Below are 26,714 nucleotides of genomic sequence, written 5' to 3'. Positions count from 1 at the left end.
TCCTTACTGCCCTCCCTACTTTGTTATGAAAGCCAAACACTACTACCTGGGAGCAACATAACACAGGCTCCTCAACCGACTTCTGCAGGCATCAGTCTTAGAGAAACATTTTTAAATAAGCAAATGCACATACTGTGAGGCAGCACTGATAAAGAGAATAAAGGAGGAGAAGCCAGAAGACTCATCCAAAACATTCCCATGGTACAGCAGTTTGAGGAAATACCACATAAAGCAGTGGGAAGTGAAGATTCCATCAATGAAAAATCCTGTACTATACCTGAACCCCATAAACGTCTGAAGTCCTATACGAAGACTTACACAGCTGCATAGATGCTAGTCTCCAATAACAACAACAAACTAACTGCCGTACAGTGTAAAAAACATTGGCAACGTACAAAACAACCCAAAACTTAAGCTCTTAAGCTGACTAAAAGGACATAAAAAAAAATAATAAGCAATTCTATTTTACCAGTGTTCTGATATACCTTAAACTATTTTGTCCTGACATTTTCTTTTTTTCTCCTATGAAAACGATGTATAAGGTGATCTGGTTTTATGGAAATGATTGCTTAAATGTATCATTTCCAAAAAAGACCGTTGCAAGGGACAAGAATATACAAAGGAAACACTTTAATGGAGCAATAGACTGAAAATTCATAGATGCCAAGATCAGCTTACAAGAGACAAAATGAGTCATAAATGTCTGTTATCTGTCTGGAGAACACGTTAGCTCAACTACATCCTAATGTGCAGTTAACACCAACAAAAAGAGAAGGGCAGCAAATGCACAACACAAACAAGCTGTAGAGCAAGACTGATGTATTGGACAGGTGGGTTATAGGAAACAAGATGAAATTCGATAGTGACAAGAAGTCACGTGGAAGAGCAATAAATGGCACAGAGATACCCTGAGGAATACCAAACTGGAAAACAAGTCCAGAAGTGCTTTGATTGGTGGAAAAGGGTTTTTTTTAATTATACAAGACAGACAGAAGGGAATCCTTGCTCTACTTTCTGAGGATTCTTTCAGTCCTTCCAAGTGTGCTCTTTTGATACTGAACCTGGTGTGTGCGTCCACAAAAACCTGGTACATGGAAAGGAGCTTCAAGTGTTTCAGAAGGCAAGTGACAGAACCACACCAGCTTGGGCATTTTTGACATTTTCTTAGGGAATGAACCATCATGTGGTCATATGGCCATGCTGGTCAAGTGGGGATTAGAACTTTAACAACTTTAGTACCTACTGTAGCAGCAGCTTCCAGCAGGTAATGTTGGTAAACCTTAATGAGGCACAAGAAAACTTCTGCAGCTCAGGAGAGTCAGGAAGTGCTACTGGTTTGTCTTGGAGTCCAAGCAGTTCCTGGAAGAAACTCAAATAGTAGCAAGAGGTGACCACTTAAGAGGTCAGTGGATGATCCCAAGTAAACAAAGGTACAGTTTAAAAGATATTGCAGCTTTCTGAGTATATCAAAGAGTAGGTGATATTTTTTTTCTGGTTTTTGTCATGACAAACTGCTTTCACGGAGAATATTGACAAATTAATTTTAAACTATATAGAAATGACTGTTGCTACCGTTATTTTAGGAAAGACCAGAAAAAGCAGATCCTCAAAAGGATTCAGGGACGTCTTGCTAGGTGGTGTGGTATTAACAAGTCGTCAAGTCTCAGTACTAAATTTGGCCTCTGTGTTACATTTTCTGAGCTTCCATGACAGATGGACATGACAGGTTAACAGCCTTTGTTGTGAAACAGGAATGCTCCTATCCATTTTGTAAGGAATAAAATGGAGGAACGCTGCCAACGGATCAGAAGGATTTCTCCTAAATTCTAACTGGAAAAACCTGTAGAGCATTCCTAAAATCATCCATAGAACTATGCAATCTTCACTTGAATTAAATTTGGAAAGACATATTAGAACCAGCATTAAAAGAAGCATCCTTCCTCAACAGAAGAATGCTTCCACTGGGACCCCTCTGCTACAGAGCCATTATATGATAAGCAAAATGTGAATTATGTGGTTAAACCAATAAACAAGAAAAAGGCACTTCATTTCAATTGCTCATGAGAAACACAACATGAGGAGGTTGATGTTTTCCTTGCATTTTCATCTTCTGTGGATCTGTCAAAATAATTGAGAATTGAACTGTACTGGAAATGCTTCACAGTATGATTATGCTTGAAGTTCAGCAAAGAGCAGCATGTTGAAATTAGTTTGAACTCTCTCCCAGGGAGAGGAGTGATGGACACATTCTTCACTCAGACTACCACGCCCATCTTTAAAAAAAAAAAAAAAAAAAGGAAAAAAAATAAGGGAGTTCAAGAGCCTACATGCTTCACTGAAAATTTTAAAAAGTAATTGTTATTCATCAGGAGAAATTTAAGTTCCTCCTTTGATTTGGAATACAGATAAAAGCAGTGGCCCCAGTAGAGGTCCTAGGAAAATACACCAAATTCTTCTCAAAAGATACTGCATAGCTGCTGTGCACATAAAGATTTCAATTTCTCTTGCTTAACAAAACAATTTCTCTCCTTGAGTTACTATAAATCCCAGAAAGGCTGTGGACACAAAGTTTACCAGGACTCTGAGCTGGATATAAACTAGAAGTCTTAAATTGCACAACATGATACCGTGTTAGCTCCCAAACATGGATGCACACATCATTCTAAAACACAAGGTCATGTTTTCTAAAAGTGTAAGTTTCTGTTGAGCTAAAGTCTTCAAAGTAAAGGAAATATCCTGCCCATTCTTAATCATAATTGAGAGTGCTCTTGATGTTGTGGACCAAAATAGAAGAAGAGGAAGAAGACGGTTTTCATTTTAGATTCAGTGGCTCTATCAGACAGTAATTTAGTTAATAATTGTATTAACTGAAACATGTGCAGTAGCTTTGGCAGCAAAACAGAAATGCTATACTACAGGAGCCATGCTAGAGCTGTTCAGTGATCTGACAGCTGGTAAAAGACAGACTGGCCTGTATTTGACTTTCAAAACACTTTATCAATCAATACAATCCTCAACCATGAGGGCAACTATCACAGTATAAAATAAATTAGGAAAGTTATATAAAAGCCCTAAAGAGTCCTACCTTTTTCACAGGCTTCCATGCACCTGGCTTCATGCAGCAAGACTTTGTTAGTCCACCTGAGTTATTAGCTGAAGACAATAGATTAAGAGGGGATCCAGTGTTTGCCTTGCCTGAAGATTCAGACTCTTGGGCACAGTGCAGACAGAAAGCCCCTGTAGTAGCAGCAGCAGCAGAACTCCAAGAGCAAAAAATTCTGTGTCTCTTTCTTTGTTTACCAGATTTCTGACTCATTCTGGAAAATTTTCTTGAAATACAATGCAACAGAAATATGAAGAAATTATGTTACCAGCTCTGAGCAAGACAGAGCTGTGAGAGAACAGGAGAGAGTAAGTGGAGCCTCTCTCAGGAAGCAGTGCCTGCAGGTAGCTGGAGGTTCAGTTCTTATCACCACTCCTTCAGTTCTTATCAGCACTGCTGTGCTGCAGGCGATTAGCTGAGGTAACACACTGCACATGCCAGCATTGCAGTCACACACACCGCTCAGAAGGAAATAGCACATCCCCATCACTGCAAAGGCCTGACCTCAGGAGAGGAGACCATTGCCTACAGCAGGGAACCAGCAGGATGCTAACAAAGTCTACATAGCATTACATGAGTCATGGCAGATATTTTTAAAATTTATTATTATTATTATAATTTTAAAACTGCCTATCTCTAAAATGTCAAGCAAATTTCACAGTCTTGAGAAGTTTTAATCTCTACTGCACACAGAAAATGTTAACAAAATGAACCAAACGTTCCAGAGAAAGTCCTTTAATGCTTTGGTTAAACTACCAAGAATTTCCTACTTTTTAGCCTATTGATCGGAACACATATTAACGCATTCCTCTGACAGAATAAACTCATACCATTTTCATCACTGCTACAATGCCACCTTACAGAAAATGCAACCAGTAGCAGAACTAATTTGCAAAATAAACTCACTCTTTTATAAATGTGTGATTTTGCATAGCTAAAAATCAAGAATAAGAAGGAAACTTAGTACAGTAAAACCCATGTTTCAGTTTCAGAAGGTGCTTTGTTATAGAGAAAATCATCCAAAGCACGTACTATTTAAAGCTGCTTTCTCCTGCATTCATCACGATATTAGCAGTAATAATATATAAATACTTCAATAGATATCAAAATACAGGAAGGTTGATAAATATTGCCCTAAGAAATCAGATTTTCAAGAAGTACAATAAAAGAGGGATTAGGGTAGAGACCTGACTTTTTTCAATCATTATCTTTTTAACACACCTTACAACACCTCTATGTGGTTGTGTGACTAGACATAGCACTTTACACATGCTAGAACTATATCCATAATATTCCAGTGACTCTGAGAGCAATAGTCTAGGACTAATGACACAGTAAAACTTCTATCAAGATCTTAAAAGGAAGATACACAAATTCGAGAAATGACTGAGCTCAAATAACTCATAAAAGCAGTTGATAAGCTCTGAAATTTGTTTTTGAAAGGGTTAAGTGGATTTAGGATGATTTTTCTGCCCTGCTCCTTCTCATCTTTCCTAAAACATGTCCTAGAAAATAGAAGTAAAAATTAGCACAGCATATTCAAGGAGCTAAACATTTTTTTAGTATCAACTACTGCAAGTGTATCGTGCTCGGTTACGTGCTAAGAACAGCCTCAGTGCATTGCTGTTAAAAACAGTTTAATGACATGTGGCATTCAGACAAATCCGTTTCTGGATTTGTAGCACAGCACAGGCCAAATACCAACAGTTAAAATGCCTTCTGAGACATGATGGCTGGATTGACTGGCAAGAATAGGGGCTTCTTAGAGCTCTGGAAAGACTTCAGGGAAAAGCAGTGCTCTGGATACAGCTATCTTCCTTGATGCAAGATGCATACCTCCTGTTAGGACAGCACTTGACATTACCCACTATTTCTCATTTGCATAATATTGCACATTTCCTAAGCTCATGGCACAGTTTTTCACCCTTGTGACAGTATAAATTTGTTGTGTGCTTGGTTTTTTCATTTACCTTCCATTTTATACCACAGATTCGGCTTTTATTAAAGAAATTAATAAATTTGCTGATAAAAATTTATATATTGGCTCCTAATCAAATTCCTTAATTCTTCTAATTGAGTGACTAACACCATATCACAGAGAACAAGCAGGAAGAAAAAATAACGGCCTCAAATTCCTGAGCACATTAAATTTGCTTCCAGGACTCATAAAGAAGTCTGGTGTGGTTACCTGGGCACCATGCATTTGGGCACATGTGAATTCTTCTGGGCATAAACCAAGGGATAACCACAGCAAAAGCAGTGCTACCATAACCATCATCAACTGAAGCCTTGTTTCTTTAGGATACAAAGACCCTACTCAAAAAATACCCTACCTCAAAATCCAAAGTCCTCTTACCACCTCGCTGGGGTGACGGTAACCCAAGCAGGTCCCAGAGAAGCACAGGCATGTGCTGCCCCTTCTCCAGGATTCATTTCCCTTTCACTGGAGATGGAGGGAATGAAGCAAGTATGACCATTTCACGCTATCCAAGAAAGCCAAGCAAATGAAGGGACGGCTGAAACTGGGGGCTTTGTAGCAGAGTGACAGGGGAAGCAGGATACAACTACTTTAAAAACCATCAAATTGATTTTGTATCTGTTAAAAATCATGTCACAACAATAAGACTAATTAAAGCCCACGATCACAAGTAAAATTTCTACAGGCCAGGTTAGAGAAGTATATCGCATTTAATTGCTTATTTGGACTCTGCAAATGTGATTACATTCAAATGATGGGGATATATCTCAAATGAACAAATAAAAGGCATCAAGAATGTTCAGAATACTACAACACAGAACACAAACAGAAGAGAACTGAAAAACAAAACTGCACCACAATGAACAACCTCCAAATGCCTTTTTCTCTCCTAAGGTAGAACAGCTGCCATGGGTGGATAAGGTATGAGCACAGTACAGCATCTTTCCAGAGGAACTGGCTTCAACAAGCTCTTATGTTTTTAATGCATTACTTCTGAACATGCTCATTAAGGTTTTTTTAACAACCACTTCAAAATATTTCATGTTTTTTCCCCTCCTTCAGGCCATGAACATGTATAAACAGTTCTTTTTAATGAACTGTCAGAGCTACGAAAGAATTTGGCAGGCTGGCTGAGAGGTAAGCAATCTTTTTCATAGCAGAAAAACAGAACTAACACTGGCATATTCATGGAATCACAGCTTTGGTTTGAAGGGATCTCAGGAACTTTACCTGGTCCAACCCTCACTCAAAGCAGAGGCTATTCCATATTTTATTTATCAGCAGATTTCTAGGCCTGACTAGTCAGTCCAATTGTGAGCTTCAAACATTCCAACATTGCTTCTTCAAGCTTTAAACAAATAAGAGCAACTACAACTTTTATTTGAAAGGTTAATACTGTATATTTTGACTTTAAAAAAATAACACTATTTAAAAGCTATTATGTCTACCTAATACATCACTTGGATTTGTATAATGACCCATTAGAGAAACTACAGGATCCATCTTCCACATCATGCACAAGATGCAACAAGAAAGTGAAAATTCACCTCTAAGCTGTCCTATTCATTTACTCCAAGTTCATAAGCAAAAAAAGAGGTAACAATAAGCAGATTTCAGAGGAAGTGCCAGCTTACCATCTTTGAAACAATTACTAACAGATAGCAATTATCCTAATAAAATTACAGTGTCTGAGGGTAACAAATTTTTCCTTCTTTTATAAGTTTTTGTAGTCTTCCAGGTTAAATCATTCAAGACATCTTGACTAATGATGAATTTTGCTTGACAGTAAGCAAAACAAACCTAATCTCCCATGTTTAAATAATTCTGACATTTCAGCATTGTTCCATAGGTCTTAGTCATATTTTCCAAAGAGATACTAGTTTTGTAATGCAAGTAAGTTTGAACTTCTCTCACTGTCAACCTTAAGAACTCATCTGAAAGCCACACACTTAAAATTTAGCTTGCTTGCTTTTACCTGACTTTGAATGATGATTAATACAAACATCACATAGAGCAGATGGACAGTGAAGTTGAAAAATGTCATGTTTTTCTTACAGACTGCACTATTGAATACACACCCTGTATGTATGGGAGACATTCCTTCATCTCATTTATGTATTATTAGTAGCCAAAAAACCTAGAAAGCTGTTACAGAATTGAACTTGTTGTGTTACCTAGAGTTAAGGTTTTAAATTATTTAATTCTTTAGATAAAATTCCTTAACCATTAAATACATAGTCTATTTGATTTGACATCTTACTAGAGCTATGGAATTGATAATTCTTAACTACATTATTGCCCTCCAGAGCTACGCAGCAGGATGCAAACTACATTTTTCAATATTTCACTGTTTCATTAGAACATCTCATATTTAAAATTGCTGGAGGCTCATCACTTGCAAAATAAATAAATATCAGACCTCATTTAGTGTTTTCATTTTCATGCTTTAATACTAGAAATTATACAGATCTCTTTAAATTATGAAAATGAAAGCAGACAGAAAATGCCATTCATAAATAAGAGATTATATGAAACCATGCATATATAAACAATTGCTCTTTCTGACTAGCAAGTAACCAGAAAACATGCAGACACAATCACTTTAACAAGTGGCATATTACCTGGGTGGAGCTGGCAGCGACAGAAATGCAGTCAATGAAACCATGTCTCCGAGTGAAAAATGCCACTATCTGCTGCCACCGGGAAGGCTCAGTCCGTAACTCATCTGTTGAGCCTTTCTTTGCCCACTGCTTCTGTTTGGGGCCTACAGAGCTGTGGCTGGAGCCAGTGTTGCCTCGACTGGCGCGAGAATAGAGGAGTGTGTTATTTCCGAAAATGTAATTCATCTCTGCAGCTCTGCAGGTGGTTGCCAGGCAGTCTTAATTCCCTACCAGCTGCTGAGTGGTGAATGAGCAGGGGGAAAAAAATGCAGATAGAATTACAGCAGCATCGTTTACAAACCAGGAAAATAAAATTCTTGCTAACTGATGCTATTTTTCTTCCAAGGCTTTCCACCCCTTACATCCCCTTTCTACCTCTGATTACAATGACGAGTATAATCTTGAGAAATTTAAAATGTTAAGGAAAAAAAAAAGCAGCAAGCAAAGGTTTTCCTTATTTTTCCTTTCCGGAATGCACAGGATGAAAACCTTGCTTTCTCTTCCTAGCTGCCAACAGATATTTAAGGGAAGCTGGGTAGCAGGTACAGTACAACGTTACAAATTCACAGCTATGAGGATGGTGGTGGATGATAACAGCTACTGGGTGGAGAAAGCACAGATCAAAAATAACCAAGTTTCAATCACTGCCTGTAGAAATATCCAATAGCATCTTTTCACTTCCTTGCTTGCATAAATTATGAACCTGAAGCAAACAAAACAGGGAATATAAAGCAGAACTGCTCTTGTTCACTGATTCTGTCTTTATGAAAACATTCCACAGAGCAAAACTACTTTAACACCATGTTCAAAACAAATATCTAAAAAACAACTGTTTGCTGGTTTCTTCTTGTTTTTCCCCGTTCTTTTGTGCATAAAACAACTATGGAGGGAGTGAATCACAGTGCCACAGAACAGTCATTTTGTGTTGTGTATCAGAGAGGATGTCTAGTGAGGTGGTTCTGCTGCGGTTTGGGGATTTTTTTAATTATCAAGAGGATCAGAGAGACTAAGATTAAACACTACAAGTCCACACTCTGTTGTTCTTGTTCTGTGAATAACGTGTCACGTTCATAACACCTATGCCCAAATTTCTGTGGCTACTGTAAGCATATTATGAAAACAATAAATACATATCTTTGTGACTCAACATTACTTCTCAAAAGTATAAGAATAAATCAAAACCAAAAAATTCTTACTATTCACTAATGACTTTTCAGTAAGATTATTTTGATCTCCCATGCACATGACAAGCATTACTGTTATAGGTTTTCTCTGCTCTCTTCATAGTAAAAAAGAATTCAGAATAATTATCTGAAAGATTATATGGAACTCAAGTTATCTTACAGAACTCACCATCCAAATTTTTATAGCCGACTATCTTTAAAAAAATCCTCCAGCTCACATCAGAGGGATTATTTAGGAAATCAGTTAAATGTCAAGCTTTCAGTACTAGCTCATCTCTGGAAAGCCAAAAGTTATCAAAACCATTTGTGGTATATTTCTACAGTCATAATCATAGCACCAGGGCAAACATTTTTAAAAAGCAGAAAAGTCTCCATATGATAAACAAAGGCAGAAAAATTCCTTACAGACACATAATTCTAAAAATCCACTGATTCATGATGTGCATTTTAGTGGGGTTACCAAATTCCCCCACATACTTTTTGGGGTGCAACATAATCTGCTGTTTAACAAATTCTTACTGACAGCAATCCTATTCTGAGTTACAGTTTTTTCCTGCTGGCTTCTATTACAAGCAGAAATAAGAAGTACATTAATTGAAATCTGTCGTAGTGAGATCAATGCACCATTTACTTCTAGTAACTAGTACAGCTCAATAACACACCACATGCCAATATTCTGAGCACACCTTTCAGACAGACTTTATTAATATTTATAAAATACAATGGTTTATCACTGTAAGTCATATGAAACTCGGTCTGACTTGTGCCATGTCCTTAAAGCTATGAGCATAAGATAAATAATGGAGGTTGAGAAATGCTTGAGACACAGTAGATACAATGATCCTTTCAAATGGACAAGCTATTTATAATGGGAATTTTGTCACAGGAAGACTGCAGCCCTTCCTGAGCCCTACCTTCTTCCAGACACAGAAAACATACCTAGCCTGAAAAATGCTATGAATTTATTACCGGAAAAATTGATTAATCCCTGGCTATAATTGAAGGTGTTTGGAACAAGGTACAAATGTCATGCTTTGAGTTACAAGTCTTTTTATAAAGAGCCAAGGTGAAAATATTTTTTATATTCTTCTACATTTGGCCTTGAATGTCAACACTGCTATACAGCTTATTAAATATCTTAGAGCACAAGAATTTGTCTAACATTCAAAAGAACTTCTTTAAGAATTCATTTCTCTCTCTGTTTTTCCCCATAGGCTCCAAACAGAGAATCACATGGAAGAGTTTGTTTAAAATTCTGGAAGAAAACATAATACATGGACATGCAATCTATCAAGTACCTGGTTTTTTTACTGTTACATCAATCTGTCTGAAGATAAGAGAGGTTTGCTGTGTTTTAAGGCATGAAATTTCTTTCAAGGATGATTCCCACACAGCCAACAATCCGCTATGGCATCAATGACAAAGTCATTTTAGAAATCAGCACTTCAGGAAAGCATCATACGGACAAAAAGCTTCCTGACAGTGAAGCAATAATGATTTAATTTCAACTGAGAGAGAAATCCAGAAAAGTACTTAAGGAAGAGGTTATGCAACCCCACTGGTGATGCAAGCCAGCAATCTGTGTCACCTACACTCCATATGGATGCAATGATATCGAGCAAGATTTGCTGACGCCTAAGCAGACACAGTTGCAGTTATTTGTAGAAGGAGCCAGCACTGTGGTGATGAGACAAACCCTGATTTTTACATGTTACAAAGCAACCTGAAGATAAAGGCAAGGCATAGCTCTAGAGGTGGCACAAAATCAGGATAGCACAAAGGAGTCCAGATTAGAAGAATGGTCACTTGTACAGTTGAGAAATCAGTGAGAGGCAGTAAAAACAAGGGCTCATTTCAGTCAAAGAGCATTTCAACAGAGGGTCAAACATGTACGAGTAGAAACTGGAAAAAGTTCTACTTGCACAGAAAAGGCAATATCCAGAGAAAGGAAAATCATCAACACAGATGTCGCAGCTGGAATTGCATCTGTGAATGCCTCCAGAGTCAGGAGGCAGAACAGGGAGGCTCATTGGAAAACTGCAGGAAGACCTAAAAGGAGTGGAGAGCTTTCATCACCTCTTTTTCATATTCTGGATATTGAACTGATGGGCATAAAATTAAAAACAAAGCAAACAAAAAACATCACATACTAAAACAAAACAAAAAACACTATTTACTGTAAGGCAAGAATTAAGAATTTGCAGATGTGAAAAGACTTCTACCCTGAAATAAAACAGCACATAATTAAGATTTCTACAATAGTACACATATCTGTCTACAGATTAAGAAATTTACTGCAAGATTCATCTGCATTTGTTGTGGCAGCAGAGTAACATTATTTGTTCTGTGGCCAATTAACAAGATATAGTAATCGCAGTGGTTATTAAATGTAAAAATCAATATCAAATATATGGGCTAGAATTCCTCTGACTTAGTATCCAAGCAAATGGGTATTATCAGTTTGCTGAGACAAGTAAAAACATAACATAATGCTCTATTTTAATTTCTCAGATAAAGGTGTCCCGGGCATAACTTTACAAGCAGAATGCACACCCAAAAATTAAAAAGGCACAGGAACAAAACTTGTTTGTGAACAGAAACAGCAGTTATATCTCAATTACCCTTTCTGAACAAAAAACAACAATCCCCCTGAAGCATTTGAAAAGTGTTTTATATTAGTTTTACTACTATTCTGCTAAACAGAGTATTGGCTAAAATAAGCACAGACCCTAAAGGAAAAAAACCTGATTGAATTAACAGAGAAAATTCAAGAATTACCTAAAACAATGGCAGGGACTTATTTTATTTTCAATATCACTTAGGTTTTGACCAAAAAAAATAAGAGACAAAAGAAATGTGCAGAACTTGGATACTCAAACATAAGACTATGCAACTTAAACTCTTCAGGCACGGGAACAAAAACAATACTGAAAACATAGATACAAACTCATGTTTACTTCTTACACTTTTCAGAATTCTAGATTTAATAAACTTTTACTGGCATAACAAGTCTAAGTCTCATTAACAAGTTTATGCAATATTTTAAGCCAAAGCCCAGGAGTTCAGGACTCAAATACTATGGAGAAAAAAAATTGTTAGCCCTTTTTGCTAAGAGATGCTAGAAAGTCTATTTTAACTATTAGTTCAGATAGGACTGAAGAATAGTTCTTGACCAAGTGTCATACACATAATCAATAAAAAGGACATATCTTACTGCTGGAACTAACTTATAAGTAAACATCCCATCACAATTATACAATAATGATCTATTTTAGTATAAATATTTAATATAAAAGATCATTACCTTATTACTCACAATACACCTCAGACAACCTACCAATCTGGGCAGATTGAATTGCCTGGTCTTCCGCACCCTGCTCATGAACCTCCTGCCCATCTTTTTGGCATGCTAATGCAAGTCTCCTTAGGCTTGCTTCAGTCATCAAAATGAACCCAACTGCACTGAGAGCTCAAGGAAAATCTGGGGTGAAAACAGTGCAACCTGTTACTAGGATGACTTGATGTTGATTACTGTATCTTAGGTTGTTCTAATGTTTGGATTAATCCGGAGTCCATCTGTTACAGTTTTTCTTTCTTGTCTCTGTTGACAAGAATTTATTGAGCAGATCCATATGGAGAACTGGGCAGATTTGGTCAACTGTTTCTTACTATAAAACACAAACTGACACCTTTGTATATATTTCCACATCTTTAATTACAGGAAGTTTAAGAGCAATAACCTACCAAGAACTTGGGCAATGCATTTTAATTAAAGACTGCATAACAGCTCCTCTCAAGTGTGACCACCAAAGTACAATACTAGTCTAAAAAGAAATATGTCTGAGGGTATGGTCAAGTTTTTCTTTATAATTCCCAGTATTCTAGGTATGCTCCTAACACCAGAAGCACTGCCTTTCTGCTGAAGATGGTAAAGCTTTACAAAGCTCTCAATTTAGAAAAAAGTAACAGATTGCAACCTTCTCACAATCATAACCCATCTTGCAAATTACATGATCTTTGATTTCTAAATGGAAACAGTATTTTCATTTTCAGGATAACCTCACCTACCTGCTCAGACTGGAGCAGGACAAGAAAATCTACTGGGGCAAAGAGGAAGTTAAAATTACTTTGACTGTTGGTTAACCTTGAACCTGCACGGTTCAAATCATGAAGACCACTACCCTTTCCGAGAGCAGAAAAACTCTCCCAATTTACAGAGAAGGCCATTTTAACAGCAGCTCCACAAGCACTAAAAAGACTTCCGGGGAAGCACTTGAGAGAACAGAGGGGATTAGAGGGAAGACACACCAGGAGATAAAAAGAAGGGAACCTGTTGAGACTACCAACACAAGATTTGGGTTCACATGGAAGGGAGACTGTTGGCATTGAAGGAAGGATGTGTGAATATGCACATTTATATAACTATTATATAATATATTTATATATATATATATATATATAATACAGCTATTTCCATACAGATTAATGGGAAGGAGTTAAATAAAGGTGCTTGTTTGCAGTTGAAGAAAAAGGGCAGAGTAGACAAGCAATGTATGCTGTAATACCTTGATTGGTATAGCCAGAAACCAAAAGGCTATCAGCAGTTGAAAGATTATTTCAAAGTCAGAGGCTGATTATACATCACTGTGTTTACAGGCCGTAAAACAACTGTCACCTGCTAATCTATAGTTCTGAATACAAATTTTCATTTCTGAAATAACCATTCCCTAGTCATTCTCATCATTTTAGAGACTCAGCATTATTAACTCTAGTTTCATTGGTATCTCCTGAGTCAATTCTTTCCCAAACTGAGGGGTCAAACTAGTTCATTCTTCATTCCACAGTAGCTGCCCTCTGTCTCTGACCATTCTTGTTGTTCTTCTTTGAGTATCTAAATTTTCCTTCTTAATCTAGATAATGAATGGTGCAGATTTCTAGAGCGATAAGATAATGCAGTTATATTCCCATTTGCGTCTCCGATTATTCCTTGTATTCCATTTGCCTTTTTGACTGTAAATTGAGTACTGAGATGATTATTCCATTAATCCGTTATAAACCTCAGCTCTTATTCCCCTGAGATGATGCAATGAGAACACAAGTTCTTCCAAGATCCTTCTGGTAACCTCCATCCATGATTACCAATCTTCTTCCTTAACCTTTACTTTCCTTTTGTTGCTGGTTTGGTTTTGGTGGGGCACTTATGTTTGCTTGGGTTTTTTTAACAACTAAATACCAAAATATTTTTTTCCTTATTTCATGGCAGCTTAAGTTTCTCCATAATCTTTTTTGAGTGCATCTATTGTGTGCATCTAAGAAAACCTAAAAACCTACATCAACAAGATGATCTTTAAGCACATGCTTTAAGGGATTTGTGTAGCAGGAATTCTCTTTGCAATGCATTCACTGCTTTCTCATCTCTAATTTCTCCACATGCTCATTGATTCTGCTCTTTAGAACAGTTTCACCGTGTTTTGCCAGTACAGAAATCAGAGTGAGTTCCAATTTCTCCTCTCCCTTCTGGAAGCTATTTTAAGAACAAGAATCACCTTGCCATATCTCATTCCTGTGATACTACAGTCAGGATAAGTAGGCTGTTACACAGCACTGCAGCACTAATAGATAAGCAGTTTCAAATCAGGGTTAATTTAAAACCATTAAGCTTAAATACCATTAGGTCCTGGAAATACTTTTCCAAAGATGACTAAACATGTGAAAAAAAGCAGGCATACACCGAGTGGGCACAAGATATTTATTTCACAGAGTAAAGCTACAGTGCATGTAGTCAGCAGAACTGCTGTGCTAGGATTACAAAGCCTGTCTTTGCAAAGGTTTGGGTACCACTGAGAGACTATTAGACATTTTTTTGAAACTATGTGTCCACTTCACAAAGTGCAGGATATGGGACACAAAAACACAAGCTGCTGCTTCTAAGTAAGAGGAGAAGAAAGGCTGAAGGACATACGTCTCACCCTACAGGCACTCACAGGACTAGGTCAAATAAAATGCCCAACTAGCCTACTGCCTCTCTCAGCAGTGAACAGTGTAGGTGTAGAGTGATCCTTCCCTGCTCAATACACCACCACAAGCTCCAACAGAGGTTCACAGAGCCAAAGAAGGTAAACTCTTGTCTTACTGCTTTTATTCTAATACAAGACTACTTGCACTCCAATGCAAACTGAGCCTGAATATTTTCTCCCAGATCTGACACTGCAAGGTGTAAGCAGAGATAAAGCACAGGAGCACTGACACTGGGCACAGCTACTGCTTCAAAGGTATTCACTGGGTGCATCACTCAGGCAAAAAGATTCCTTTAGTTAAAATTCAGGGGTAAAACTTCCATCTTTTATTCAATGGAGAACAGTATTTCACTTCAGTTTGAAGCATTTCATTGTTTATGATGCCTTTTCCTAGTCTTAAAATCAAGAATCAAACACGGTTAGAAGGGAAAAAGGTATCTCACCTCTGTATTTATTTCAAGGATCCTAAGGTGCACCATGTCCAGGTGGAATGTGCCAAAATGCACACTGCAATGCACACCCCCGATAGATCAGGTAGATTCCCCAATGAGAGGCTCAAGTGAGCCCCCCTCCCCAAGGAACCATCCCCTGGATGATCCTATCTCAGTTTACAAAATGTGTTCTGGAAAGGACCTTGGTGTCTGGGGCTTTCTGATCCCTAACTATGAGGCTTCTAAGATGTTTAGTCTCCTAGCTTGACAAATCAGTTTAGGAATGTAGGCTAAAAAACACTAAGAATACAAAAGCTATAAAAAGCTATATAAAAGGGGTATAAAAGAAAAGGCAAAAAAAAAAAAATCATGGAATCATTCAGAGACAGGAAAACAGTAACTCATTTGCATTTAATGTCATAATATTATGAAGCCATAGTTTTAGTCACTGAGGTAATAACCACAAAAGAGCCCTCCAATTGCTTTAAATGGGCTAACAACATTAATCCACATGTTCCCTTTGGTAAAGGGAAGTGGGGATTTTCACTGCATCACCTGAAGCACAAGTGCTCTAGCAGAATACAACAGCCCCAGCCAGAATGACAGGTCTGTGCAGGAGATCAAACAGGCAGCCAGCAATGGGAAGGCAATCCCTGCACTGCCTGACCTGCTCAGCACTGTCTGTCCCCAGCACCCCTAGAACAGGGATGACCATTCCTGTGAACATATGAGGACAGGGAAGTGGCCAACTGTGTGAAAGTGGCCAACATGAAATATGGACATGAGTCCATGATTAGGGAACTACAAGTTAAAGACTTCCTCCACCAATCCCAATCTACTCCTCACAATTCCTAGAGTATGCTGCTACTCCACTGATGATTGCACAAGGCTGTTCTAGAGATACCAAATATTCAACCAGTAGAAAGTCTTTAGCTCCTTACAGATGTACCATTCAGTCAATAATTAACATTTCCATATATAGCATGAATAAGCAATTTTAGGCCCCTTACTAGACTTATAAAACCAGTACAATGTTCCAACTAAAACATTTCTGTTCAGCTGCCCGTATCTGTGACACATGTAAGGAACAAACTGAGTGCAGGCATTTTCCTCACAACCTTTGAAGATTGGTGCTATGGTGAAAATCTCCAGAGACAAATCATCGAAAAAGATTTGATTAAAGACAGAGCTGCAGAGACTTTTCTCAGTCAGTAAATCTAGCCTCCTGTTACCACATACAGCCACATGACAATATCATTTATAAACTTATCAAATACTTCGAAAAGTTTTTAAGAACTTGTGCAAATTTCAAATGGGAATTACGGCTATAATGGAAATGCATTGAATATTGCAATATTAGAAATTTATTTCAGAGCAAGATATAGATTTATCATACTAATCATGGTATATCTTTCCAGTACAAGTTATGTTTAGCATCTTACAAATTATTACATGTTTCCTTTAGAGCTTCTGTCTTAACAGTGAAATAATAGCTCCAAATACCAACACACAATACACAAATAATACAGAAATATATGGAAGCCCCAATCGGGTTCTACACTTAAATACTGAATTGCCATGCTACATCATATATATATGATAAATATCTGTCATACATAGGTTGCTCTAAATAAAGATTAGAGTCTGGGGTTTTTTTGGTCTTATTGCACCATGACCTGCTATTTTATAGCATTGTAATAATCTGTTATTCAAAGCTTTTTTCCTTGATAGAAAACTTCAGCTTCCACTCCACAGTTTAAAAAACTTGTTTGGTACCATATCATATCAGTGACAGATTGACTTGATTGGAGCTGTTTAATAAAACCAAATTTTAACTCCAAACCCGTCACTCCAAAGGGGCTGTGATCTCACTGTGCTACAGCACTGAATTCAGTGTTACAGTGAAGGAAACCCTGTTGTAGCTCGCCATCTCGTGGCAAATCTGCAGAGCAGATAATTGCAGGACTCTCAGGACCACACATTGGAACCACACGTTTCCAGGTGGAATTTGGAAACCCCATACTGAAGAAATTGCGGTACTCGCTGCCTAGCTACCTGAAAATATTCTTCAAAACCTTTGGGACAGAATATTTGTGAAGGATTTGAAGTTTGACCATTTTCACTATCTCTTCATGGTTCTCTACCATTAAATATTTGTTTTAAAAGCTGTTTTACAGCATTAGCGTTCCATTTCATGCAATATTAGAGACCAGAGGACACAAAACCTCCTGGGCCAAGTTTCCTTCTTTGTTACTTGAGACACAGGAAGTAAACATGTCTTCTTAAACTGACAAAGCTCCACTCTAACAAGACCAAACCTGTAAGTCTTACTTAAATTTTAAATCAGCACAGCTAGTGCCTCTTATTTCACTCTTACTACAAACATGCAATATTTTAACCCAATCTGAATCTGAGGTAGTTCTCCTGTCAAGAAGATAAACTGCCTTCAATTACTACAGTACTTAACATTTGATAAATGGCAATCACATACTCATCATCTAAAAATTTGGGATACACATTTGTATTTTTGGTCATCAAAAACTGCTCTTTGAAATAGCATCCACCTGTCCAAGCAAGTTATAAAAGCTGTTTTAAGTCCTAGAGTATTTGAAAACTTCTCTGAAGAACAATATACAAACTAGTCAGAACCAGGCACCTCCCTTCTCTTCTGTTCTTCCATATTCTTGCTCCATACTGCAGAGAGCTTGCTGTAACAGAAGGTATACCTCAAAATCCAATTCTACTGCCCTCAGCAGCATTGCTTAAAAAGCATATTATGATAAAACCACTGACTTCTTCAAACTACTAACTCTGTATTTGAAATTTTAAGTGCATTTAACATTTACATTTAAAACAAAAACCAAACTCCTCTTATTATTTTATTCATGTAATGTTTAGTTTCCTTAAGCAATGAACTATTGAAGAAAGCTGATCAGGATCTTGTATATGAGCCAAGACCTGGTCCTTGCACAGTGCACCAAGCCAACCTACCAAATAAATCACACAAAGCACTCTTAAATCAGAGCTGTTGTTGCTAAATTGATCTTCAGCATGAGCTATGCCAAAACTATGAATACCTCGCAGATCATCAGGCCAAAACCAGAGCAGACCAGCTATGCTAATAATACAATAGCAACCTTGGGTTTTTTCTTCAGTAGAGAAGCAAGCCAGCAGTCAATTAGCATCAGAATTCAAAATTACACAAAACACTGGTAAACAACTGAAACCTGGAGCACCCACCCTAGTTTTCAGATGAACAAAGCTTTGAACAATTTCAATTTACCGTACATTGCTTTGATATTAATACAGGGGAGTTACCTGAAAATAATCAGATATATGCTAAAAATGGTAATACAAACTGAATGATATTTCCCTCCTGCGTGATGATTTTCTTCCCTACTGAGTGACGATCTTCCAGCATTTACCAATTTGAGAATAATAGCAATCCTCCTCAGAGACCTAAGACACACAGCATTTTGAAAAGGCCTCACCATATTTTGTAACTATACTTAATTCTTAATTCTCCTTAATTCTATTTTGAAAAGTTTTAATTTCTTCCAGGCAGTTTTACAGCTCCTCTCTTTGCCTTTTTGATCCCTTTATGCTTTCTAAAGGCAAGACTAACTGCTCTAGGAATTAGAAAAAGCTTGTGAATAAACAGAGTTGACCTTAAGTCCCCAGAGGAAGAGGATTTTTTTTTTATTTCTAATAGTTGCGCATAAAATGTGTTTCATTACTTTCCGAATATCAGTATATTTGGAGAATTAGACATACGAAAGTGTATTATTGTGTGCCTAACCTCATAAGCAAGAAAAGTTTGAAGTCCTAGCCATTCCCAAAAATGAAAGCTTTGTCACATTAGTATTCTCAGAAGGCTCTTCAGAGGGCAATATAGCCCACTTCAGAAAGGTTATTTGTTAGGGCTGAACAATTCAGCTTGTCTAGCTGAAGACTGTGGAAAAATACTGAGAGTTCATTATAGAGATTTAAGTAAAAATAACTGGTTCAGTATCATCATACACATTTTAAAAATTTTAGAAAATCTGGAAAGTAACTACTAAATGCACTCACACACTACAGTTGGTTCTTCTACAAAATCCTTACAAGTCAATGATAAAGAGCTGATACATTAAAAAAAATTTTTCTTCTTAATTAAAAAAATGGAACTATAACTAGGTTCAAAACATTTTTTTCTTAAAATATCATAGAATGGTCTGGGTTGGAAGGGGCCTTAAAGATCATCAAGTTCAAACTCCCTGCCATGGGCTTAAATACCCTCCACCACACCAGGTTGCTCAAAGCTTCATCCAAGCTGGCCTTGAACACTTCCAGGGATGGGGCATCCACCCCTTCTCTGGGCAACCTGTGCCGGTGCCTCATCACTCACAGGAAAGAATTTCTTACTAACATCTAACCTAAGTCTACCCTCTTTCAGTTTAAAGCCATTCCCCATCTTGTCCTATCATTACCAAGCAAAAAATTCCCTCTCAGGCTTCCTTGTAGCCCCTTTATGTACTGGAAGGGGCTCTAACATGTCCATGGAGCCTTCTGATCTCCAGGATGAACATCCCCAACTCTCTCAGCCTGTCTTCACAGGAGAGGTGCTCCAGCCCTCTGATCATCTTTGTGCCCTCCTCTGGACCTGCTCCCACTGGTCCATGTCCTTCTTAGGTTGGGGACCCCATAGCTGGGTGGAGTACTGCAGGTGGGGTCTCACCAGAGCAGCACAAAAGGGCAGAATCCCCTCCCTACCCTGCTGTCCACTCTGCTTTGGATGTAGCCCAGAACATGTTTGGCTTTCAAGGCTGTGAGTGCATGTGGTTGGGTCATGTCCAGACTCTCATCCACCAGCACCCCCAAGTCCTTCTCCCCAGGGCTGCTCTCAATGTGACAGCATTTGTTCTTTGCAGTTACAAAGGACACTATCACACACAAACAATGCATGCTAAAAGTATCAAGCTATAAGCCTACCACAATGTAAGCCCATCTCATCACTCTAAAGCCCAAATAGTCCCCAGTATCAAATAATTTCTCCACTTCTTCCTCAAAACCAGCCATAAAGACTCAGAGGTGTTATAGAAAACAGCATTTAGTCTAACACACAAAAGCACATTTCATCAGAAAATGATTGAGCTACATCTATCTTCTAACATAGTAAATAAAACTGCCTGTTATAACCCCCTCCCAAACTTCACACTCAGTTTGTCGTCTTAATCTTTAAATTTGTCTTCAAGTTCTGGAGCAATCTTGAAAATAATGGTGCTGCATGCTGGAAAACCCCAGAGACATTTATTGCACTTGGCTTATTACATACTGCACATAGATCCTCAATTAAAACACTTACTAGAAACAAACTCAGAATTGACTCTACGGGATTCTGACTGAAAATCCAAAATGTAACTGACAACACAAACTACAGTGCCCCTCAAAAATATATCCAAAATCTTAAGTTACCTATAGTTGTTTTCTGGGCATTTTACCACCAACCATGTCTACTTAGAATCTGTGGAAACTAAGTCAATGCTTTAATGTCTATACAGTAAATTTTACAAATGAGCAGTTCCATAAAAAACAGAAAGAGGTGTTTCACATGCTTTTTTTTTTTTTTTGCCCCACAAAATGAAAATCCTAAAGAGCATACCAAAACAGTTCACTCTAACTTTAAAAATGCCTACCTTTACTGGTGAAATATGAGAATGGGAAACAAATCCATGGACATTCTCAATCTGTGACAGGTTCTTCTCCGATACATGAACCAGCTCTGGACCCGTCACCTCATTGGCAATGTGTGGAGAGCTGTGCTCCTGTGGGGGTGTATCTTCATCCTGATAGCGGTATTTCTGAAAAAATAAATTATAGGAAAAGATCAGGCCACCACAGAAATGAGAAAAGATTATCCAGCAAATCTAAGTCAGACAGAAATAGTTATTCTTCTGACCTTGCTGACTTCAAAGTAATAAAATCTATAAATAAAAGTTTTAATTAGCATTTTTAGTTTAAAGACTGGTCCTGTCCAAAAATGTTCCAGCCCTTTTAGTCCCACAGCTACATAAACCCCCGCAGGGTTTACTGTGTTCATAAGAAGCATCCCAACATTTTCTAAGCACAATTCACTTTCACACACTACTGCTATACTCCCAAGTACATACATAGTTATTAACAGTTCATAGGGAAAGGATAAACTACAAAGAAACTGCTTGAGATGATCTGTTACCAGCTCCTGTAATGCTTAACACATTCTTGACCCAATTGTAAAGTGGAAGCAATTCAAGTGTATTTTCTCCAAAAACACTACTTAGCAGAGAAGAACAAGACCAACTTCTTGCGGCAAAAGAAATAACTCCAAGGAGGAAAGCAAGAGCACTAAGACTTCTCTTACCACAAGAGCCCAACTCCAAACACTTCCACACTTTCTGCTTAGCTGGATGTATATCAAAGGAGAGATGGTGAGGTCTGACAGTTGTGAAAAATTACAGTGGTTACTCAAAAAGCCCTAATTTTTCAAATTTTTAGTAGACAGGTTTCATGAGATAACCAACTTAATGGCTCACTACTACCAGAAGATAAAAAGTTCTTTTTCTTTCTTTTCCCTGCAGCAGTGAGATACTGGACTGCTCAGCCTCAGACTGCTGCCATTCATCTTTTTTTCTGAGATTGAGTTGTTTTTCACTTATCAAAATAAAACCCTGAAAGGAGTTGACATTAGCTCTCTAGAGCAGCCATATTAAACATTGGAAACAGAGAAGAATTATAAATTAAACAAAGTGTTGGCCAAAAATACAAGGGTACGTTACCAGAGTATAAATTAGACCACATTGGCAATTAGAGAAAATAAACATTGGAGCTTCAAGAAGCAGAGAAAATGTCTTGCAGCATCAGAGAATGTAGGAATTCTGAGAGCTTAAAGCAGCCTGCTCCCCTGATGAAGACTGTATTTGGCTGGACTTGAGATCCAAAATATTCCTAGCAGACCTCAGGCTTTGATTTCATTATGAAAAACAGGAAAATTAATTGAAAGTGGATTTAGTTTCCAGATCATCTCAGACAAGATCCTGAAGAAAGTAAAAGTGGATCATTCCAGTTTTACTGGGGGGCCAGGGCACAGACAACAACATCCACACAAAAAAAAAAAACCTGAACAAACTAACTAGTCAAACAATCACAGGTCAAGCAAAACTAATTTCCTTTACAGAACAGTTAATACCTTAGACAAAGCACAGAATTACCTTGCTTTTTTTCCTGAAACCAGACATACTTATTAGAAGCACATACTTTATTAGAAACAGATACTTGAACATCACTGAGTGCAAACAGGCTCTAGATTTCACTAATAGATACACGTTTACATTATAGAGTGTATCAGTGCTTCTAATATAATAGTGCATATGAAGTTTTAATAGATCAGTATGTCATTATTTTGATTAAAAATGAGAAAAATGTTGTGGTAAAGAATTCTCCCCTAAAAGGCACTGACAGAGCTTACAGTCTTCTCAAAAAAAAAAAAAAAATTTAGAAGTGAATTGCTAATTAGATTTTGCTGCAGTATTTAAGATTGACTTTACTATTTGAGATGAAGTTGTTTAAGAAAAGACTTAGTGCCATGGTGTGGTTGACAAGGTGGTGTTAGGTCATAGGTTGGACTTGAGGATCTCAAAGGTCTTTTCCAACCTTGTTGATTCTGTGAAGTGCGTGAAAACATAATATGCATGCTACTACCTATTCTGAAAGGTACCACAGCCCTTCACAGAAACTACTTTTGAGCAAAGTGCTTTAAGTAAAGCAAACTACTGTATCTTGTAACAGCTAACTCTCCATGGAAGTGTGTTTACTGCTCTACTACAGAGCACCACCCCTGAATACTGCGCCTCTTGACTGAGGCAGCACGTTCAAGTGAGCTGGTTGGTCGAACAGCCACCACTCACCACTGCCCCTTCCCTTCCTCTCCCAGGAGCTTCCAGCCCCTGAACAAGAACTCAGTCAGCTGTTTCAGCCATGCCTAGTTAATTACGCTGCTGCATCCAAAGCCCTGTGCAAGTTCCTCTCCATAGGGGTCTAAAGACACGATTTCACAGTACAGCCCAGCTCACTCCAAGGGCAGCCAGGGTCTGAAGAAGCAAGAACCCATTCACTTGCTCTTAGTCAAGCTGTACAACTTCATCTCCCTGCCCCTTGCTGGGAGCATACAGCTGACTTCACACAGTGAGCAAGCTCAGCAAGCTAATCCAGCAGAATGTTTTTTCCCCTCTTCCAGCAATAACAAATTTTCTGTAGTTCCCTTGTCCTCATGACTAGCTAAGGCACACAGCAACGCTGGCATAACAGGGAGAAAAGCAGGTAACGAGTAGGGCCAACCCACCTCCAGTGGCTAGGAGCAGCTCATTAGTCTGCTTACAAGTAAGAGAATGCAATCCTGCACCCAAATCCAGGCTTCAAGGAGACCGTAATTTACAAGAGCCAGCCGAGCAATGGACACATCAAAAGAAAGAAAAAGGTGTGGCAAAGCAGCTCTGAACTTGCAGACAGTCTCAGCTGCACACCTCCCAGCACTGAATTAGGTAGTGGCCAAGCAATTTAACTCCTTTTTAAGAAGCTTTATTGCTTTACAATTTATAACCATAATTTTAAATCCAAAGCAAGCAAGTGCTAAACATTTAACACACAGTTCTGACAGAGATACTGCCCCAAAGGGGCATATACACCTGTTGCATAATACAGATGTGGCAAAATTAATTTAAAACATTTCTCTTCTGATACAACATAGTTAACAGGATATCTTCAGGCTAAATTATACCCTCAATAAGTTTTGAAATGTCACCAAACTCTATGGTCACTGGTGTAAACTACTGAAAAATCCATTTACTTTAATAAACCAGGACTAGCTTGCATGAGATGAGAAAATGAACCCAATTCACCACAGCAAAATCATTTTTCAGGCCCGCAACATCCTTCTTCAAGTCTCAGGCCTAGCAAAGTTAGACAATAATAAGAATGAACAAAGTATCTGCAACAATATGCAGGACAAACAAGGATTTTCTAGACATTTTATAGCACCATTTTTCAGAACAGAGATCCCCTGTTAACAGGAGAAGCAGAGAAAAGTTTTAGGAAACTTATTCTGAAAGGTTCACTTTAGTCTTCCTAATCTCTTATGTGTATTTTAAAAATAACATATTTCAAACTCCTTTCCCTTCTCCAGACTTTAGCCCACCCACCAGTCGTACAACTCCCAGGTTACTGCTCACTTCCAACAACAAAAACAACAAACCCTGGGAAAGTGCAGTCTGACTTATAGTCTGTCCCTAGGTTAGGTTTTCATTTTCACTGTACAGGTCCAACCATGTTTAAGAAGAGGTTAAGAACAAAAGAGGACTTGATTAAGTATATCTAATAATTTGAATTTGATAAATATACAGAAGCTCACAGGGCCAGACCCTTTCTGAGGCAGTATAAACAGGCAGCGTGATAAAACCAAGTAGTTTTACACCATTTGCACAGAATTCCCCAAGTTTAAATACTTGTCCCTTTTTAGTCATTTCTCCATTTTATCCATTAAACTAAATCTGAAAGGACCCTTCCAAAAATAATTCCAGCAAGTGAAGCTATTGTGAAGCACTGTTTGACATGCAATGCATCCACTCATGCATAGAATTACTTGAATGCAACATCAAAAACAAATGGGTAGAGAAGACTAAATACCTACAGCTCTCACATCTCCCCAGCTTTCACAACTCTGTCATCCAGATACTCTTCAGCAGAAAACAACTTCCAACAACTCTAATAACAAGAGCAACAATACAGACAAATTTTGCATACCTTGCTAAAACAAAACTAATCAAAAATGAATAATATAATAAAGATGCTAATGCATTTTGTACAAGTCTTTCCTGTAGTCTAGTGCTAAACTAGAAATTAGTGCTTAGGAAAATAACAGTGCCTTCCCCACAAAGGAAAAAAAAATGATGTGAAACTGAAGATATGCTCTACTGTTGCAGAACTGAAGTCAACTTTAAAAGTTTTTGTTTGTAAAAACAAGGAAATAAAGAAAGCCAAATAAAAACTCTTTCCAAGTAAACAGCAAATCATACTGATAAGTTGAAAGGCTGTGAATAACAAAAGAAAAGTAATGTAGGAAAAGATGATAGTGTTCATGTCTTTTTAGAACTTAACTGACCATGGAATAGGACATTCAGTACTATTTTCAACTTAGGCTTCAACATATGATAAGCTGAATGATTTGAAATATTGGAAGAGGGTTTTTGATCCTGGGGTTTGCTTTTTCAAACACAAGTTCAGTACTTCGAGTAACAAACTGCTTCATTCTCAAATAAAAGCACTAAGTTTTTACTAATAACTACAACTATGACAAAGACATAAAGCATTTCACCCTTCTTGGATAGTTTCAGTTTGACATTGTATCTTGACTATAACTGCTTATAAGATGATTATTTAGGTCACAGTGTTCCATCATATGTCAAAATGCACAGCTGGTGTTAAACTTATTTATGTAATGCTTCATGTCATGGACGTCCACAAACAGTTGAAGATAAGTATATACATTGACAAAAACTCCAGAAATACTTGTAATCAAGTTCACCTGTTCCAGAAGGCCAAGGAAAAGAAAATAAAAAAGGAACACTCAAGATTGTGAGTGTTCTTTTAATGTGGTCTAAAAAAAGACAAAAACTGAAAACACTATTTCATGTGGGTACTTGTGTGAGATAAATTGTTTCATTACGTGAAGGACTGGTACAGGTAACCCTGTATTACTGTTTCACATTGTCATTTAAGTATTTACTCAGTATTCAAAGGGTGCATCTTCTCAGAGGACAAGAGCATTTTATTTTTAGTGCTATCCAGCCCAACAACTTTTATTCAAAAATTGAGAAGTGCCTGGTGCAAAATCTCTCTGCACTACCAGCAAGTTACCGTTCAAACAGAAATCCTTCAGTTCGTTTGGGATGCAGACAGTAGAGGTACAATGTAGGTAGTATGTAGGTAGCATGTATGTAGCATGGAGCACCCACTCGGGATTAACAGCACCCCATGCTTACTCGCAGATAACTCGAGCCTGTGCACAATCAGCCCAAGACATTGTACAGACGGCCCTGGCGAGTGAGCCGCGCTCGGGAGGCTGTGGCTGCCCTGCCCGGCGCCGCCATGGAGGCAGCGGGCACCGGCACCTGCGCCGGCAGCGCCCGCGGCCCCTGCGCGCCCCCCGCCGCCAGCAGCGCCCCCCGGCGGCCGCCCCGCGCCCGCCAGCGCCGGGGAGCTGCGGGGCCGCGGGCGCGCAGGGGCCGCGCAGGGAACCGCCGCCATCGCTCGGCCCCGCCACAACATGCCC

General features: G+C 38.2%; 1 protein-coding gene across 27 annotated transcripts in view; it reads right to left on the bottom strand.

Moving 5' to 3' along the window:
• Positions 1-26,714, bottom strand: part of DLG1 (discs large MAGUK scaffold protein 1) — a 148,692-nt gene that overhangs the window by 75,953 nt on the left and 46,025 nt on the right. For 20 of the 27 annotated variants that reach the window (XM_039557270.1, XM_039557272.1, XM_039557274.1 and 17 more), the window contains one exon: positions 21,049-21,213. In XM_039557270.1, coding sequence (XP_039413204.1) covers positions 21,049-21,213 — 165 coding nt within the window. Of the gene's footprint in view, positions 1-3,085; positions 3,134-7,702; positions 8,269-12,229; positions 12,338-21,048; positions 21,214-26,714 lie in introns of those variants that run through there. The other 7 variants (XM_039557284.1, XM_019289857.3, XM_019289854.3 and 4 more) reach the window with 6 other exon arrangements.

The sequence above is a fragment of the Corvus cornix genome, chromosome 9 (genome assembly GCF_000738735.6).
Source record: "Corvus cornix cornix isolate S_Up_H32 chromosome 9, ASM73873v5, whole genome shotgun sequence".
NCBI classification, from domain to species: Eukaryota; Metazoa; Chordata; class Aves; order Passeriformes; family Corvidae; genus Corvus; species Corvus cornix.
This window is presented reverse-complemented; position numbering and strand designations above follow the sequence as displayed.